This window comes from Drosophila hydei, unplaced genomic scaffold, assembly GCF_003285905.1.
Source record: "Drosophila hydei strain 15085-1641.00,03,60 unplaced genomic scaffold, DhydRS2 tig00008139-arrow-pilon, whole genome shotgun sequence".
Taxonomy (NCBI): Eukaryota; Metazoa; Arthropoda; class Insecta; order Diptera; family Drosophilidae; genus Drosophila; species Drosophila hydei.
Genome location: NW_022045847.1, coordinates 2,504,221 through 2,521,183, shown reverse-complemented (window position 1 = coordinate 2,521,183; position 16,963 = coordinate 2,504,221). Strand labels below are relative to the sequence as shown.

General features: G+C 37.9%; 3 protein-coding genes across 3 annotated transcripts; 1 reads left to right on the top strand and 2 right to left on the bottom strand.

Moving 5' to 3' along the window:
* Positions 1–331: 331 nt before the first annotated feature.
* LOC111600831 (cuticle protein 8) lies at positions 332–1,003 on the bottom strand. The gene is made up of 2 exons (XM_023317134.2): positions 992–1,003; positions 332–937 (listed from the first exon to the last, which is right to left on the bottom strand). The coding sequence occupies exons 1-2, from the start codon at positions 1,001–1,003 to the stop codon at positions 332–334; spliced, it is 618 nt and encodes a 205-aa protein (XP_023172902.2).
* A 1,712-nt stretch (positions 1,004–2,715) lies between these two features.
* On the bottom strand, positions 2,716–3,558 carry LOC111600807 (cuticle protein 21-like). The gene is made up of 2 exons (XM_023317101.2): positions 3,499–3,558; positions 2,716–3,423 (listed from the first exon to the last, which is right to left on the bottom strand). The coding sequence occupies exons 1-2, from the start codon at positions 3,508–3,510 to the stop codon at positions 2,716–2,718; spliced, it is 720 nt and encodes a 239-aa protein (XP_023172869.1). The 5' UTR covers positions 3,511–3,558.
* A 1,020-nt stretch (positions 3,559–4,578) lies between these two features.
* LOC111599866 (cuticle protein 21-like) lies at positions 4,579–5,807 on the top strand. The gene is made up of 2 exons (XM_023315682.2): positions 4,579–4,999; positions 5,075–5,807. Exons 1-2 carry the CDS (start codon positions 4,988–4,990, stop codon positions 5,780–5,782), a joined length of 720 nt encoding a protein of 239 aa, XP_023171450.2. The 5' UTR covers positions 4,579–4,987; the 3' UTR covers positions 5,783–5,807.
* Positions 5,808–16,963: the final 11,156 nt, after the last annotated feature.

Here is a 16,963-nt window from a genome sequence, read left to right as displayed (position 1 = left end):
TTATTTATTAAACACACTGTGTATGTTAGAGGACACACTTTTCATAAATGTGAACGACCATTGTAACAAATCTGTCTATATATCGATATTTAGTTGTACGTCCGCGTGCCGGGTGCTTTTTGGTTGGGTTCTCTTCAATTACCCCTCAACATATTTTCGAATTGAATTGATAATAAATATAACTTTTCGCAAATAGTTTTTATGCATTTATCTATTTATTAAAATATTGACAGTACAACTATTTAACAAAGCTTAGAGATGTAATAATGTTTAGTAATGGAAATTAGGAATGTAGGATGCAGTAATACTTTCGTCGTCGCACGTCGCAGCTCTAGTGATGATAATAATCGTGAGCAACATGGTTGGATGGGGCCAGCGAGTCGTAGCCAGCATAGTGGTCCTGGTGCTGGTGGTGCTGAGGCTCGTGATCGTGGTGCACGTTGTAAGTGGGCGCAGCATAAGTAGGCGCCACATAAGCAGGCGCCGTTGCAGCCGGCTGATGATATTGAACGGGCACAGCGGGGGCTGCAACAATCAGCTTGTGATGAGTGTGGCCCAGGGGCTCGCGGTGAACGACAGCATTGAAGCCATTGACGGAGTCGGCGGTGTATTTCACGGTGCGACGGAAGCCATCGGCATCATCCAAGGAGTATTCGCCCTGCACCACGTCGCCGTCACGTGACTCAACCTGTCTTTTGGAGTCGCCAGATACAGCGTCCTGCACATCGTAAGCAAAATTGTACTTGGGATGAGGATCATCAGGATAGATCTCATGGCCATTGGCGTGTGCATGGAGGTCATGAGATTTCTGGTAGATCACATGCTGGGGCTGTGGCGCAGCACTGTGGTAAAGCTGTGGCTGCTCGTGCTGCTCCACGGGTATGAGACCACCTGATACGGCAGCGATGAGCGAGACCAGTGCGACGAACTGAACGCACTAAAACAAGCAGAAATTGAACAGAAATTCTTCAAAAAGGAATTCTGGACTTACCGTGAAAGCCATTTTCCTTATTTGATTAAGAGATTTGAGGATTGAAGCTGAGACGCTAAAGATAACTCTTGCTGTTGAAGTATGGGCTGTGAATAGTAATCGAGCATCCATTGCATTTGTATTTATAGGCGAAATTGTTGGTGGCCACCAGGGCCACAGCTTCAAGCTTCATTGTTTCTGGCCTTTCTTTCACTTTTTGGTAAGTTTTATAAATATAATTTGAATTTTATTTCATTTGCATGGCGCTCATTGTGCGGTTTTTTTTAACATTTACCAAACGGGTTGGTGCGCGATCGAATTTGAGATTTGCACCCACGAAACACACCCATTTGGCCGACATGAATGGTCGACGGACAACTGTATGAAATGGGCGGCAAAAAAAAGACTTAAGCAAGCAACTGTATTTTTTGGCTGTGGGGATCGGAGCCGGGTGTTGAGTCGAGTCATGTAAGTAACCCAATAAAGACAACTTGATCGATGCCAGCATTGCACTTGACACACACACCCTTCTCAGCAGCTGTCCACTGCAATGACCTAAAAACATTTATAAAAAATTGGACGAAAACTGGCTAGTTACAAACACAAATAACGGACTCATGCTTACGACTCGACTCGACCCGGCTTGTAATGGTTGAGCTTTCAGCTTGAAGCTTTTGCTTCACTCTAAATTCGTCTTGTGGAATAAGTGCTCAATCATGCCACCAACAAGCGCACACATACACACTTTTATTTTCTATTTTACCTTGTTATAATGTGCCTAATATAAATAGGTGTGAAGTGACTCAACTGTTTGCAAAATGATGTAACATTAAGCAGGTGGCTTAACAAGAGGAAAGAATTTCGTCTAAGGTCGTTTCTTGCAGTATTTTTGAATAGACTGCTAGGAAAATATGTTAATTTGTCTTCAGATAGATCAATATAAAAGAATTCAGATATTCAAATCTTACACAAGCCATAATTTTTTATTAGCTGTTTAAATTCGTGCAAGAATTCAATTAGCAATGGCAAACTTTCAAGTGAGTTCATTGAAGTGATCCCCACCTTGAATGCTGATTATGAAAAATAAATTTAAAATCTGATTTATGAAAAGGGAAAGGTTGAAACACTTTACATTCTCTAAAAGAAAAAATAAAAAACAGCATTAGAACTTTTGGCACAGTTCGTTGCGTCTGACATGCGTCTGGCATATGAGAAGCCGGTTCCTAATAAATTGAGCAACTCATGTTTGGCTCGGAATGGGAAATGCCGCAGCCGGTAATAATTTTATAAAAATATATATAATCAGATAATTATGACATGAAACAATAGCCACAGTCACGCCAATAAGTATTGATACATTATTTGTTGATGGGATTAGTTAATTTTCATGGCGATTGTTGGTCAGTGTACCAAATAAAGCCCTGATTGAGAACCGTAGCCGACTTTGGACTTTCAATGTCGCACCAATTGAATTGCAACAGTTTTGTGCTGAAATCAAATCGTAAAATAGTTTAGGGGTAACCACTTAATGATTTTGATATGTATTGCGATAGGTTTGACTGAACTGAACTAAAAGCAGATTATCAAAACTATTCCTTAATATATAAAATTTTGTCAGCTGAGAATTCAGTGACAATCAATAATTATATCTCATATATGCATTTTTTTATTATTGAGTTCAATAAATAGATATGCAGCAAAACAAACAACGATACCATATAAAATAAGAACAATATCTCAATGCTTTAGTGATGGTAGGCGACGGCAGGAGCGGAGTAAGTGGCATAGTGGGCCGCTGGTGCAGCATAGTGTGCGACCTGAGCGGGGGCGGAGTAGTGAGCAACTGGAGCGACGGCCTTGACGACAGCTGGAGCAGCATAGTGGACAGCTGGAGCAGCATAATGAGCAACTGGAGCAGGCGCTGCATAGGTGGAGTAAGCAGGAGCGACAGTCTTAACAACAGCTGGGGCAGCATAGTGGGCCACTGGAGCTGGAGCAGCATAGGCGGAGTAGGCGGGAGCAACTGTCTTGACCAAAGCGGGGGCAGCATAGTGAGCAACTGGAGCAGCGGCAATGGTCTTCACAACAGGAGCAACGGCGACGGCCTTGACGAGGGGCTCACGATTGACCACAGCGTTGAAGCCGTTGACGGGATCGGCGGTGTACTGGACAGTGCGCTTGTAACCATCGGCATCCACCAGCGAGTACTCGCCACGGACCACATCACCATCGCGCTCCTCCACCTGACCTTTGGAGTCGCCAGTCAGTTTATCGTCGACGCCGTACGAGAAGCGGTACTGGGGATGGGGATCGTAGGTCTCATCGGACTTGACTACCACCTTCTGGGCCACAGCCAGGGGGGCACCATAGGTGGCAACCGGAGCAGCTGCGTGATAAGCCTCGGGCACATAGCCAGCGCTGGTCAACGCGACGAAGGCGAGTGCGAAAACAAACTGGAAAGCAGTGAGGTAATCCATTAATGTATGTCCGTATTCATATGTAGCTATCCATTGTGTATTCGTACTCACCTTGAATGCCATGTTACTGTTTTTGGGATTTGGCTGAGTTCTTGACAGAGACAAGAGCAAATGTCGAATGATACTGCTTCTGGAGTGCAGAAGGTATTTATAGTCGCAAAGGCGTGCACTGATAGCCGATTTGATTATGTCTGCATAGCGGTAATCTTAATGTGCTTAAATATGGCCTTCTGCATATCATGTTCGAAATTAGCGCAGTCACCACGCCAGCCAGCTGTAATCGAAGAGATTGTCAAGCAGCACAGCAGCAGAGGCTGATGCTGAGGCATCGACAGCGGCAGAGAATGCAATCATAAAAGGTAAATTATTTAGAAAGGATTTGCGATTTTCTTTAACCATAAAAATATCTCAAGTGATGCAAACCCACAGACAATTCATAAATTGCATAAAATTGCATCTGCCCATGTGAAAGATTATACGGTTCACAATTGAACAATTTCATTGCAGTAGGTCTGTCCTTGAACTTTGCATGTACATTCTAAAAACTGACCGCATATCAAAATACGGGCCATATGTTCATATGATGTGTTCACAACTCTGACACATTTTTTACTCAAAAAAAAGGTAACTAATTTAATTGTTACAATTGCAATTTAAGGTATTACGGCAGCAGCCACTGAGTTTTTTGTTTTAGTATATTTTTTTAATTATAATTTATGACAAAATTTTACAATATGAATATTTAAAATATTTCAATGAGTTGGCTTACTGCAATCCATACCATGTTTAATAACTCGCATTTATTTTAAAATATTAATTTCTTCATTGTAGATAATAAAGTAAGCAATATTTAATATATAATTTGTGATAAGTCAATAAGAAAATTATACGTGTTAAAATTATTTTTTGCGTGTTGAGTTTTGTATACATTTTATAGATTTATGTGGGTATATGTATAAATATATGTAGCGATATATTTATGTCTACTTATTATTGGGTTCAATTTATTTGCATTCACTTATAAAAATTAATTTTTAAGCTGTATATTAATAGAAATATTGAATTTATTAAATTTATTAACTATTAAATTAAATTTAGATTTCGTTTGGCATTCATCATTAAGATATTCAGATAAGTCGCGACACTTCATAATTTCAATTTCAGCAAGTATTTATATGTAATAAAGAAAGAACCGTTAAGCCCTGCGTTATCTACATATAAGCTCTGCACGCATGCTGTTTCTATTCTTGAGGGATCTTTCTCTTTTTTGGTTCTACGGCTCTCGTAGATCAAACGTGATTATTATAAGCACACCCACAGTACCTTCGAACAGGAAGTAGCAGTAATCGCCAAGCAGCCAACAATCAACGGCATAAGCATTAAAATGTTGCTGTCACCATGAAAATAAAACGCTCACTCGCAGCTGCGCAGCCGCGTCGATGATTTGCTATATAAGTTAAGGCTTACGCCCAGAAATGTATCATTTGCAGATCAAGTTCACTTCTGTAAAGAACTCAACCAAATCCCAAAAAACAGCAACATGGCATTCAAGGTGAGTACGAATACACAATGGATAGCTACATATGAATACGGACATACATTAATGGATTACCTCACTGCTTTCCAGTTTGTTTTCGCACTCGCCTTCGTCGCGTTGACCAGCGCTGGCTATGTGCCCGAGGCTTATCACGCAGCTGCTCCGGTTGCCACCTATGGTGCCCCCCTGGCTGTGGCCCAGAAGGTGGTAGTCAAGTCCGATGAGACCTACGATCCCCATCCCCAGTACCGCTTCTCGTACGGCGTCGACGATAAGCTGACTGGCGACTCCAAAGGTCAGGTGGAGGAACGCGATGGGGATGTGGTCCGTGGCGAGTACTCGCTGGTGGATGCCGATGGTTACAAGCGCACTGTCCAGTACACCGCTGATCCCATCAACGGCTTCAACGCTGTGGTCAATCGTGAGCCCCTCGTCAAGGCCGTCGCCGTTGCTCCTGTTGTGAAGACCATTGCCGCTGCTCCAGTTGCTCACTATGCTGCCCCCGCTTTGGTCAAGACTGTTGCTCCCGCCTACTCCGCCTATGCTGCTCCAGCTCCAGTGGCCCACTATGCTGCCCCAGCTGTTGTTAAGACTGTCGCTCCTGCTTACTCCACCTATGCAGCGCCTGCTCCAGTTGCTCATTATGCTGCTCCAGCTGTCCACTATGCTGCTCCAGCTGTCGTCAAGGCCGTCGCTCCAGTTGCTCACTACTCCGCCCCCGCTCAGGTCGCACACTATGCTGCACCAGCGGCCCACTATGCCACTTACGCCGCTCCTGCCGTCGCCTACCATCACTAAAATAATGATGGCTTTCTAGAACTCGTAATTAGAATCGTTGCTCATATTACTGTACATTTATTTATTGTCATCAATAAAATAATGCATACATGTATGTAACATAAAATGAATTTTAAATGTTGATTAAATTTTAATTTGCATTCAGTGCAGTAAACAAGGGAGAACAAGAACTGGATATTATTGTGATGTGGTGAATATCTGTTAATTAATAGTCATATCATCGGAATGGTTCTTTTAATTTTTTTATCTTTGTATAATATATTAAGTATTAAGAAAGTATTGAACGGAAACGAGATTTAATAAGAACAATTCTATTAGAACAAAATATATAGAAATGATTGGAAACGATAAGGAAATTTAATGGGACATTTTCAGTTACAATTTATTAGTTAGCTTGTATAAGGTAATATAATAATAATATTAAGAAATAATAATAATATTAAGAAATAAAACATTTAACTGTTTAATATAGTAGGAGGCCTTAGCTGCTGTCTCCGCATTCGGAACGCGAATTAAAATAAGCAATAATTATATGAATGGCATTTACTTGGACACGCAATTCCAATTGCAGTTGTTGATAATTGGTAAGGTCGTTCACATTCATGCGCATTATTATCCTGTTTAACTGCCTTCCTTTATTGTGTGTGTGTGCGGGGCTCATAACTTGTTTGTCAGCCTGCCGAAACAACGGAAAACTTCACAGACATAAAAAGCATAAAAGAATTGAGATCGTGGTATTTGTGCTGCAATTCATGTCCTGTAGTCTGGTGTCGGCTGGGCCTTTGTTTGAAATTGAAGTTCCTTTAAGGATATTTCATGGTGCTGTGGCTAAGCTCTTACTCGCACCGGGAGTGCAACGAACTGCCTTACGTAGGATCCTCATCCGTCAGACAGTCTGCAGATAAAACTCAAAATATCTGTAAGCCAGGTAGGCAGGCAGACAGAGAAGTTGAGTTTGCTTATATGCCATTGCCGGGGTGACAGGATTTCGCTAAGCAGGGGTCATGACTTCAATTTTGAAATGATAAATACTGGACTTTGTAGCATTGCATACAAAGGAATCGTCCACAAATATCTTAGAATCGAAAGTCGAAAATCGAAAATCTCTAGTTTCCCACAATCATCCCAAATCATTTGCAAGCAATTCTAAAGCCCTGTAGAAGATAGCTCTGTGCACCTGTTGCTTGTGGCTTCCTGAGAGACAAGAACTATTCTGTTGGGGTGCTTCAAGGTCGAGGCGTTGTAAGCACAACTGGCCAACTGCTACGTGTTCAGTCGGACCCTTGCAAAAGAGAGATTTCTGTTTCTGCTTAAATTCGAGACCAATCAAGTGGAAGATTGCACGTTTTTTAGGTGCGCACACATCGAATATATCGACTTGGTCGGGCGAACCCTTCTCAAACTTCATCATCATCATTATTATCAACTGCTCTAACCAAAACTCCAAAACAATGCGAACTGACAATGCGAGCAGACAAAACTACAATAAGAAATATCAAATAAAAAATAAACAAGAAAGACGATACAGCTCCAGCATGCCGAGTTTTAAATACCCTTAAAGAGGAGCATATATATATTATTCTAGTTGGCTAATTTAAGGCAGTAATGGCATTTTAGATTTGTCATAGACAAAACTTATTATAGGAACAATAGATTAATATTGATCAACTATTTTCTATTACTATAATAAAATTTTAAATAATACGAATAATGATATTTTGAAAATCAGTAACATTTTTTATATTAGAAGCAATTTCTAAAGAAATTTGCACTTTGTTTTAATTAATTGTTTCTATAGAATGCGTATGATACGTATAACATATTGAGGGAATATATAGAGGGAATTGGCTAAATTCTTTGTGAGTTCATATAACTCTCTTTAATGCCTCGCATATTTCACTGAAAAATTAAAGCATCCCCGGAAAGCGTATAATAAAAGTAAAAGTAAAAGGACTGCCGTTGCCGAATGAAGCAGCTAAACAGGCTTTCGCAGCTCGAGAATCCCTTATAAATAGGATTGCACTGCTTCTGGCCGTCTCATTCAGTGTTTTGTGCTGAGTCAAAGATGTTGGGCTGACGGTCAGCAATCGCTCCTGCCGAGGACAAGCAACAGCCACCGATTGGGTTCGCGAGCGCAACGGCTGAACAGTGTTTCCGATGTGAGGCTGTGCAACGCAGAATGCTGCTCTGTAAATTGTAAGTAAGAATATTTAATTCATGGAAATCGATATTATATTGGATTTAACCTTTCTCTCTTAGCTTGAGGCAACGTCGAACAAGAACCAGTTGGCAGGGATCTGCAATAACATTTAACTCAATTGGAATGTAACTGAGCCCCAACACCGGCCCAACTTCCCACACTCGGCACACAACACCAACAACACTTTCGGCAGATATTTGGCATATCACATCTAAACATCATCCAGCAACCGGCAACCAAGACCATTAAACGATGAAAATTGGCCCGGCGGCCACTTTTTGGCATTTCACATTGTTAACCAGAGGCCGATTCGTCATTTTGCACTCATCCCAAGACATTGAATCGCACGGAACCATTGGCAGAACCTCCAAATACATTTTCAGTAAAACAGCAAAATTAACATTTGTGATTAAGTTTAGGTGTAACCAATAAACACAACAAAAACTACAATAGGCTACCAAATTGGCTCGTGTGTATTTACTGAACAACAAAGGCATTGTTTCCTCCATCTACAGAGTCGTCAGAGTCATCCCCATTCGATAAGCAAACAACATATATATAGGGTTAAATTTATATTTACGTAAGCTGAATTGAGGAGGACAACTGTCAGTGTTTAGATACAACTGTCTTTGTCTCACTCTTACGCAGTGACAATTTGAGGATACACGCCAGAACCGAGCAGCCTACAGCCAGGACACAAACTCCATCGGATAATACTTGCACAAAAGCTCTCACGAGCTGTAAGCCTCACATGAACACTATTGCAACATTAGGAGGCAATCATGAATTGAGAAAATAGGAAGCAGATTTTACATAAGATTTCACACTTTTACGTCATATCATATTAGCCATACGACATATTTATATTTTTGTATATCAACAGAGTAGGTCAACAGTAACTCATACGGCTTTTCCCGAATATATCCGAATATCAAGTCTATAGGTTCAATACGGGCAATATGGTATGGGACAGACGGACAGACATTGCTCGAAATCAATGATCTTGAAAACTTGTCAGATATCAAAAGGTTACAGTTACTCATTAAAGTGTTGATTTAATGCTTTTAAAAGAGGATCGATCATTTTACTGGCACTTCAATGTTTATTTATTAGGTATAGTAAACTTTCAAATATTCACTTTGCAATAGGGCGCAATGGACTCCAAATTATCCGTCCATGGTTCAAAAATAGCAAACTTTATTCAAATATTTTCGATTTGCACTGAGACGATGGGACAAATGAGTAAATATTGTAAATTGTAAGTTTGTATGGAAAGATGGGCACTACATAAAAACATCTTCGCCATTCCCTACATGACCAAGTACCAAATTGAGTTAAGAAATAGATTTCATATCAACAGTGTGATATATAGAAACCCCTTGAATTTAACCCACAATTCCTCGGCAACGTGCATGACCATAAACACAATTAAATCGAAATTGGCATTCTTAAAATATAAAGGAACACATGAAATGTATACGTGTCTATATAACAAATATCGAATCGACCAAACATTTTATTTAATACCTTTTGTAAGACTTTTGGGTTTTTACTTTTTTTTTACTATATTGAATATATGTCAATTTCGTAAAAATGCAAACTTTTTCACACATTGGTTATACGTGCAACTGATCTTCAATTAAAGGGATGCTGCAAAAAATTTAGGGCCGGTATACAAAATATATTATATTAAATATACATGAAACTACATGCACAATTTATAAAAATCTAGCTCCAATGACGTTCGAGATATAATTTAATAACTTAAGATCGAAAATATTTATAATCGATTATATTGAAACGGCAATAGTTATCGATTATATATGAATAGCCGGACATGAACAGGCAGATGATGTGCACTGAATCGACGCAGCTCCCCGTCCTCATCTATAATACACATATTTTATGTTACATATATTTTAATCATACCCTATTTTCAATGGGTTCAGGGTGTAATAGTGCTGTTACAGCACCCACATTAAGCCAACAACTTTTTCTCAGTGTAGAAAAACGATATAGTTTAGTTTAATTAAAATCTCAATGTGCAAATTGCGATTATAAAAAAAATAAAAATAAGCATGAAAATATTTTAATAACATATATTTCGTTATGATTGCCTTACACAAATGCCGCCACAGTGGTATGTGAACAATAATTTATGTATATCAAGGTCAGAGGGGCCCCACAAAGGCCTATGACTTGAACTTATGGATCAAAACAACTAAGCCACATGTTTGTACGAGTGTGTATATGAGTGTAAAAGTAAGTTAACTTCAAACTGGTTTGCATTACTTTAATTGTTATTATTTCACTTGTTGGCCAGTTGATAGCTCGACGTTGGTTGTTGGCTTGCACAGGGCCGTTAAGGTCCAGTATATATATATATATAATATATAGCTGACTAACTGCTCCAGTTAGCTTGAAAATTCCCATAAAACATAAACATCACAAGCTTGACTAAATATTTGTACATTTTTTGTCGTTTCTTTTGTCGTTGTTAACGTGTCCAACAAAATGCAATATCTTCAAGTGTTTTGACTTTAACGACAGCCCATCAAATTTATGTTTAATTTTTTGTTATTAACCAGCTCCAAATTCCAGTTACTTCGCCTCGCTATTCGTCAGATACAGCTTGACTTGAGTTAAGATCATGCCAAATGCCAAAGCTAAAAGCCACTTATTGACGTTTGGCTCGCTACCGAACCAATTTCAGTACGAATTTCAATTTAACGGTTTTTATAACCTGAACCTGAGCGGAGCTGAGTCATATCCGTTTGAATCTCCGTCTGTTCGTCTGTCGGTAACTACAAGCGCGTCGATCCCAGACCCTATAGAAGTGGAAACTTGAAACTTGTTGTAGTACATACATTAATCGGCATAAGTATTTTGACGAAACTTATTTCTGACTATTGAATGCTAGCATTGCTTAGCCAAAATTTTAGACTGTTTACTATATGCATTCTCTTTTTTTTCACTTTTGAGCACTTAACAACAACAAACTTTGCATTTAACTGTTTATTTAAACAAATCTATTCCTGTTTTAACGTCATCAATTAAAAACGACGCTATCGAGTTTCAGATTTTTAGAGCTAGAGTGTTCAACCATTTTAGTCTTATGAATATTTAATACAATCTTGATGCTTGTTATATTTTTTATACCAACCACAAATTTATCAAACTTCTTTAAAGTAGATGTTCAGTTGCAAATACAGGAAATATGTGAAAGAGCTTTGATTTTTGCAAAATTTACAAATATTCTAATAAAATATGTAGATCATATCGCTGAAAATTTAATTATAATACATTAAGCAGTTCAGAATTTATTTAACAAAATATTTGTCCAAATTGTCAAAGCACGTGGCAAGTAGCGCTAAGCGTTAACATTTTTCTTATGCATTACCTACTACTACGATGTGTGAAATGGGTGTGTTCGTGGAGATTATGCGCGTTGCCGAGGAGTTGTGGGTTCAATTCCTAGCGATGTCGGGTTTTTTTATAACTCACACACGCGAAGTGTGTTAGAAATGCCATTGATTACAAACGACCACCAGAAAAAAGCGTGTGAGTGAAAATACCCTAAGTCCATTCAAAATTAAATTCAGAGAACAAAGGTTTTCTTAAAATGTTTGTACGTAGTCGGTCTTGTTATTTTAAACATATATATGTGTCGTACTAAGTACAGATGTTCAAAATAGCATTGCAAACATAAAAGACAAATAGAGACAGTTCGGGATGCCAATATTATACCCTTAAAGTTCATCAGTAATAATTAGAACAAAAGTCATTCAACAATTTTAACTTATTGCTATTGATTTTATAATCAATTTTTCTTAATAAAGCTTAAATTTCAGTTAAAAACATCGAATCAATTATTTGTATTCCTCACACATACATACACACAACACTTGATCAGGATTGTATACATATCTAAAATGATAGTTCTTTAGTTGTTCATTTGGCATAGTTGGAGTCAGTATGAAGGGACAGATCAGCTTACATAAATTGAGCAACTCGCGAAGCACCTGCTTTTCTGGTCGCGTGGCTATGCACGCATATGCCCTTGTTTTGGCTTATAAATATACTGAACACGACGCCCACAAAAATTGTAATGGCAGCCACAGAGTTCTGATATCAATTTATTACTGTAAGGCATAGTTCTCAACCGTTATCGTAAGTATACTACACTTCTGAAATTGTATAATTAACCCTTAAATTGTGAAGCACTATCAAAGATTGCATACCATCAGGCGGGGTAATAAAGGGCCTTATGTATGTACATCATCAGTGCGCTTCGTGCATTCAATTGAAATGGTCGATTCTTATTGACCAGCGAACAACTTCAAGTTTTATGTTTTAGAAATTTCACAGTAAACTTTCGCACATAGGAATATAAAGTTTATTTTGTACGTCATGTATATACAGTAGGGAGCAAAAGTGTTTTCATAGTTGACACTTTCAACGTTGTGAGTCAATAATTTCCTAACGAATGAAGCAAATCAAAAAAACTTTTTTTTTCAATAATATGTATTTAATTCTTAACAAATTGCCGTATATAACAAAAACAAAAGTTAATCAGTAAAATATTCAAACAAAGAAAATTGAAACAAAACGCATGTGTACAATTTTGACCCTTCAGTGAAAAACATTAAATATGATTCAAAATCAATTTTTTGTCCACAGACCCTTATTAGCTATTACACCTTTTATTCAGTTTGGCATACTCTCGACCAACTTCTCTATGGTTTCCTTTGGAACTAGGTTCCACTCCAGTTCTACAAGCTTCTAAAGATCGTCTAGGTTGGATGGCATTGATTGATGCCCGAGCCGTCACTTCACGATTGACCCCAGGTTCACAATCGGATTGAGTTCGGGACTTTTAGCTGGCCACTCCATCAGCATAAAATCTTGGTTTTGTAACCATTCCCGGAAAATTTTCGCAGTGTGCTTCGGATCCCCATCTTGTTGAAAAATGATTTCCTTTACGGGGTATGCACACTTGTCCAGAAAATTGGGTAGACAGGTTTTCAAAATATTGAGATAGTCTTCTTTTAACATTATACCATAAATTTTATGCAATGGTCCAATGTGCCACCAAGTAGAGCATCCCCAAAACGTTGACATGGCCTCCTCTATGCTTAACGGTTTGCTTCATAAGGTGTTTTTGAAGCTTGTCCCCGAGCCTGTGCCAATAGTATTGCTTGCCATCTGATTGAAAACGGTTGAACTTGGATTCATCCGACCAGATGACACGTTTCCAATCATCTACAGTCCAGTTCTTGTGTTCCCGGGCGAATTTCAATCGAGCCTTGACATTCTTCTCGGATAGAGCTGGTTTATTTTTTTTTCACACTTGCCACATATCCAACCTTAGCTAGTGCTCTTCGTCTTTTCCTATGTCCATAGTTGCCTTCTTCGGTGTTAGGAACTTATCAGTTCTCATTTTCGACAACATTAGTCTGGCGTCAGAGTCCTTTAAGAGTCGTTTGCGGCCTTTAATAGTGTTTTTGGATGCTCCATTGCGTCTTTTCTGGACTTCGGACACCGCTGAATAAAAAATATTAAGCTGATCTGAAGTACTACGAGTCGAACGGCCACTTTCAATTAGGCTAATAATACTATTTTCGACATCTGACGAAAGCTTCTTCATTTTTTCGCGGTACTTTGTAGACTAATTGCTAAAATTAACAAATCTACTTCGAATAATAAGAAACACGTGAATTTCTGGATCATAAAAGTGTAGAATGCAAAAATAAAACATATAAGGGTAAAACTGCATGTCCATTGCCGATAAGAGAATTAAGAAATCAAACCAAAGTACGAATATGGGAAGATGTAAACTTGTACACATTAGTTTTGTTTCAGTTTTCTTTGTTTGAATATTTTACTGATTACCTTTTGTTTTTGTTATATACGGCAATTTGTTAAAAATTAAATACATATTATTGGAAAAAAAAGTTTTTTTGATTTGCTTCATTCGTTAGGAAATTATTGACTCACAAAGTTGAAACTATGGAGACACTTTTACTCCCTATATGTACATATATGTATATATGAGTGAACGAGTCGATCTCAGCATTTATAACAGCTAGAAGCACCGCAAAATGTACGTATTTTTCTTGTACATGTGCAGACATACGTTCAAACGCGGGCATTTTTTCCAATTGACTGAATTGTGTCACATCATTATACCTTTCAGGTTTATGTCTGTCAGTCACTTCACACATGATATGACTGACTGGCAAAAAGCTGATTGCTATACGTTAAGTGACTGACTGACAAAAAGCTGATTGCTATGTATGAAGTGACTGACAAAAAGCTGATTTCTATATACGAAGTGACTGCCAAAAAGCTGATTGCTATATATGAAGTGACCGACTGACCAAAAGCTGATTGCTATATATGAAGTGACTGACTGACAAAAAGCTGATTGCTATATATAGAGTAACTGACTGACAAAAAGCTGATTGCTATATATGAAATGACTGACTGACAAAAAGCTGAATGCTATATATGATGTGACTGACTGACAAAAAGCTGATTGCTATAAATGAAGTGACTGACTGACAAAAAGCTGATTGCTATAAATGATATGACTGACTGAAAAAAGCTGATTGCTATATATGAAGTGACCGACTGACCAAAAGCTGATTGCTATATATGAAGTGACTGACTGACAAAAAGCTGATTGCTATATATAGAGTAACTGACTGACAAAAAGCTGATTGCTATATATGAAATGACTGACTGACAAAAAGCTGAATGCTATATATGATGTGACTGACTGACAAAAAGCTGATTGCTATAAATGAAGTGACTGACTGACAAAAAGCTGATTGCTATAAATGATATGACTGACTGAAAAAAGCTGATTGCTATATATGAAGTGACTGACTGACCAAAAAAGCTGATTGCTATAAATGATATGACTGACTGACTAAAAGCTGATTGCTATATATGAAGTGACTGACTGACAAAAAGCTGAATGCTATAAATGATATGACTGACTGAGAAAAAGCTGATTGCTATATATGAAGTGACTGATTGACAAAAAGCTGATTGCTATATATGAAGCGACTGACTGACAAAAAGCTGATTGCTATATATTGAGTAACTGACTGACAAAAAGCTGATTTCTATATACGAAGTGACTGCCAAAAAGCTGATTGCTATATATGAAGTGACTGACAAAAAGCTGATTGCTATATATGAAGTGACTGACTGACAAAAAGCTGATTGCTATAAATGAAGTGACTGACTGACAAAAAGCTGATTGCTATAAATGATATGACTGACTGACAAAAAGCTGATTGCTATAAATGAAGCGACTGACTGACAAAAAGCTGATTGCTATATATGAAGTGATTGACTGACAAAAAGCTGAAAGCTATATATGAAATGAGTGACGGACAAAAAGCTATATACGAAGTGACTGACTGATAAAATGCTGATTGCTATAAAGTGAAATCACTGACTGACAAAAAGCTGATTGCTATATATGAAATGACTGACGAACGATTGCTATATATGAAGTGACTGACTGACAAAAGCTGATTGCTATAAGTGAAGTGACTGACTGACAAAAAGCTGATTGCTATATATGAAGTGACTGACTGACCAAAAAAGCTGATTGCTATAAATGATATGACTGACTGACTAAAAGCTGATTGCTATATATAAAGTGACTGACTGACAAAAAGCTGATTGCTATAAATGAAGTGACTGACTGACAAAAAGCTGATTGCTATAAATGATATGACTGACTGAGAAAAAGCTGATTGCTATATATGAAGTGACTGACTGACCAAAAAAGCTGATTGCTATAAATGATATGACTGACTGACAAAAAGCTGATTGCTATATATGAAGTGACTGACTGACAAAAAGCTGAATGCTATAAATGATATGACTGAGTGACAAAAAGCTGATTGCTATGTATGAAGTGACTGACAAAAAGCTGATTTCTATATACGAAGTGACTGACGAAAAGCTGATTGCTATATACGAAGTGACTGACTGACAAAAAGCTGATTGCTATATATGAAGTGACTGACTGACAAAAAGGTGATTGCTATATATGAAGTGACTGACTGACCAAAAACTGATTGCTATAAATGATATGACTGACTGACAAAAAGCTGATTGCTATATATGAAGTGACTGACTGACAAAAAGCTGAATGCTATAAATAATATGACTGACTGACAAAAAGCTGATTGCTATGTATGAAGTGACTGACAAAAAGCTGATTTCTATATACGAAGTGACTGACGAAAAGCTGATTGCTATGTACGAAGTGACTGACTGACAAAAAGCTGATTGCTATATATGAAGTGACTGACTGACAAAAAGCTGATTGCTATATATGAAGTGACTGACTGACCAAAAACTGCTTGCTATAAATGATATGACTGACTGACAAAAAGCTGATTGCTATATATGAAGTGACTGACTGACCAAAAACTGATTGCTATAAATGAAATAACTGACTGACAAAAAGCTGATTGCTATATATGAAGTGACTGACTGACAAAAAGCTGATTGCTATATATGAAGTGACTGACTGACAAAAAGCTGATTGCTATATATGAAGTGACTGACTGACAAAAAGCTGATTGCTATAAATGATATGATTGACTGAAAAAAAGCTGATTCCTATATATGAAGTGACTGACTGACAAAAAGCTAATTGCTATATATGAAGTGACTGACTGCCAAAAAGCTTATTGCTATAAATGCTATGACTGACTGACAAAAAGCTGATTGTTATATATGAAGTGACTGATTGACAAAAGGCTGATTGCTATATATGATATGACTGACTGACAAAAAGCTGATTGCCATATATGAAGTAACTGACAAAAAGCTGATTGCTATATATGAAGTGACTGACTGACAAAAAGCTGATTGCTATATATGAAGTGACTGACTGACAAAAAGCTGATTGCTATAAATGATATGATTGACTGAAAAAAACCTGATTC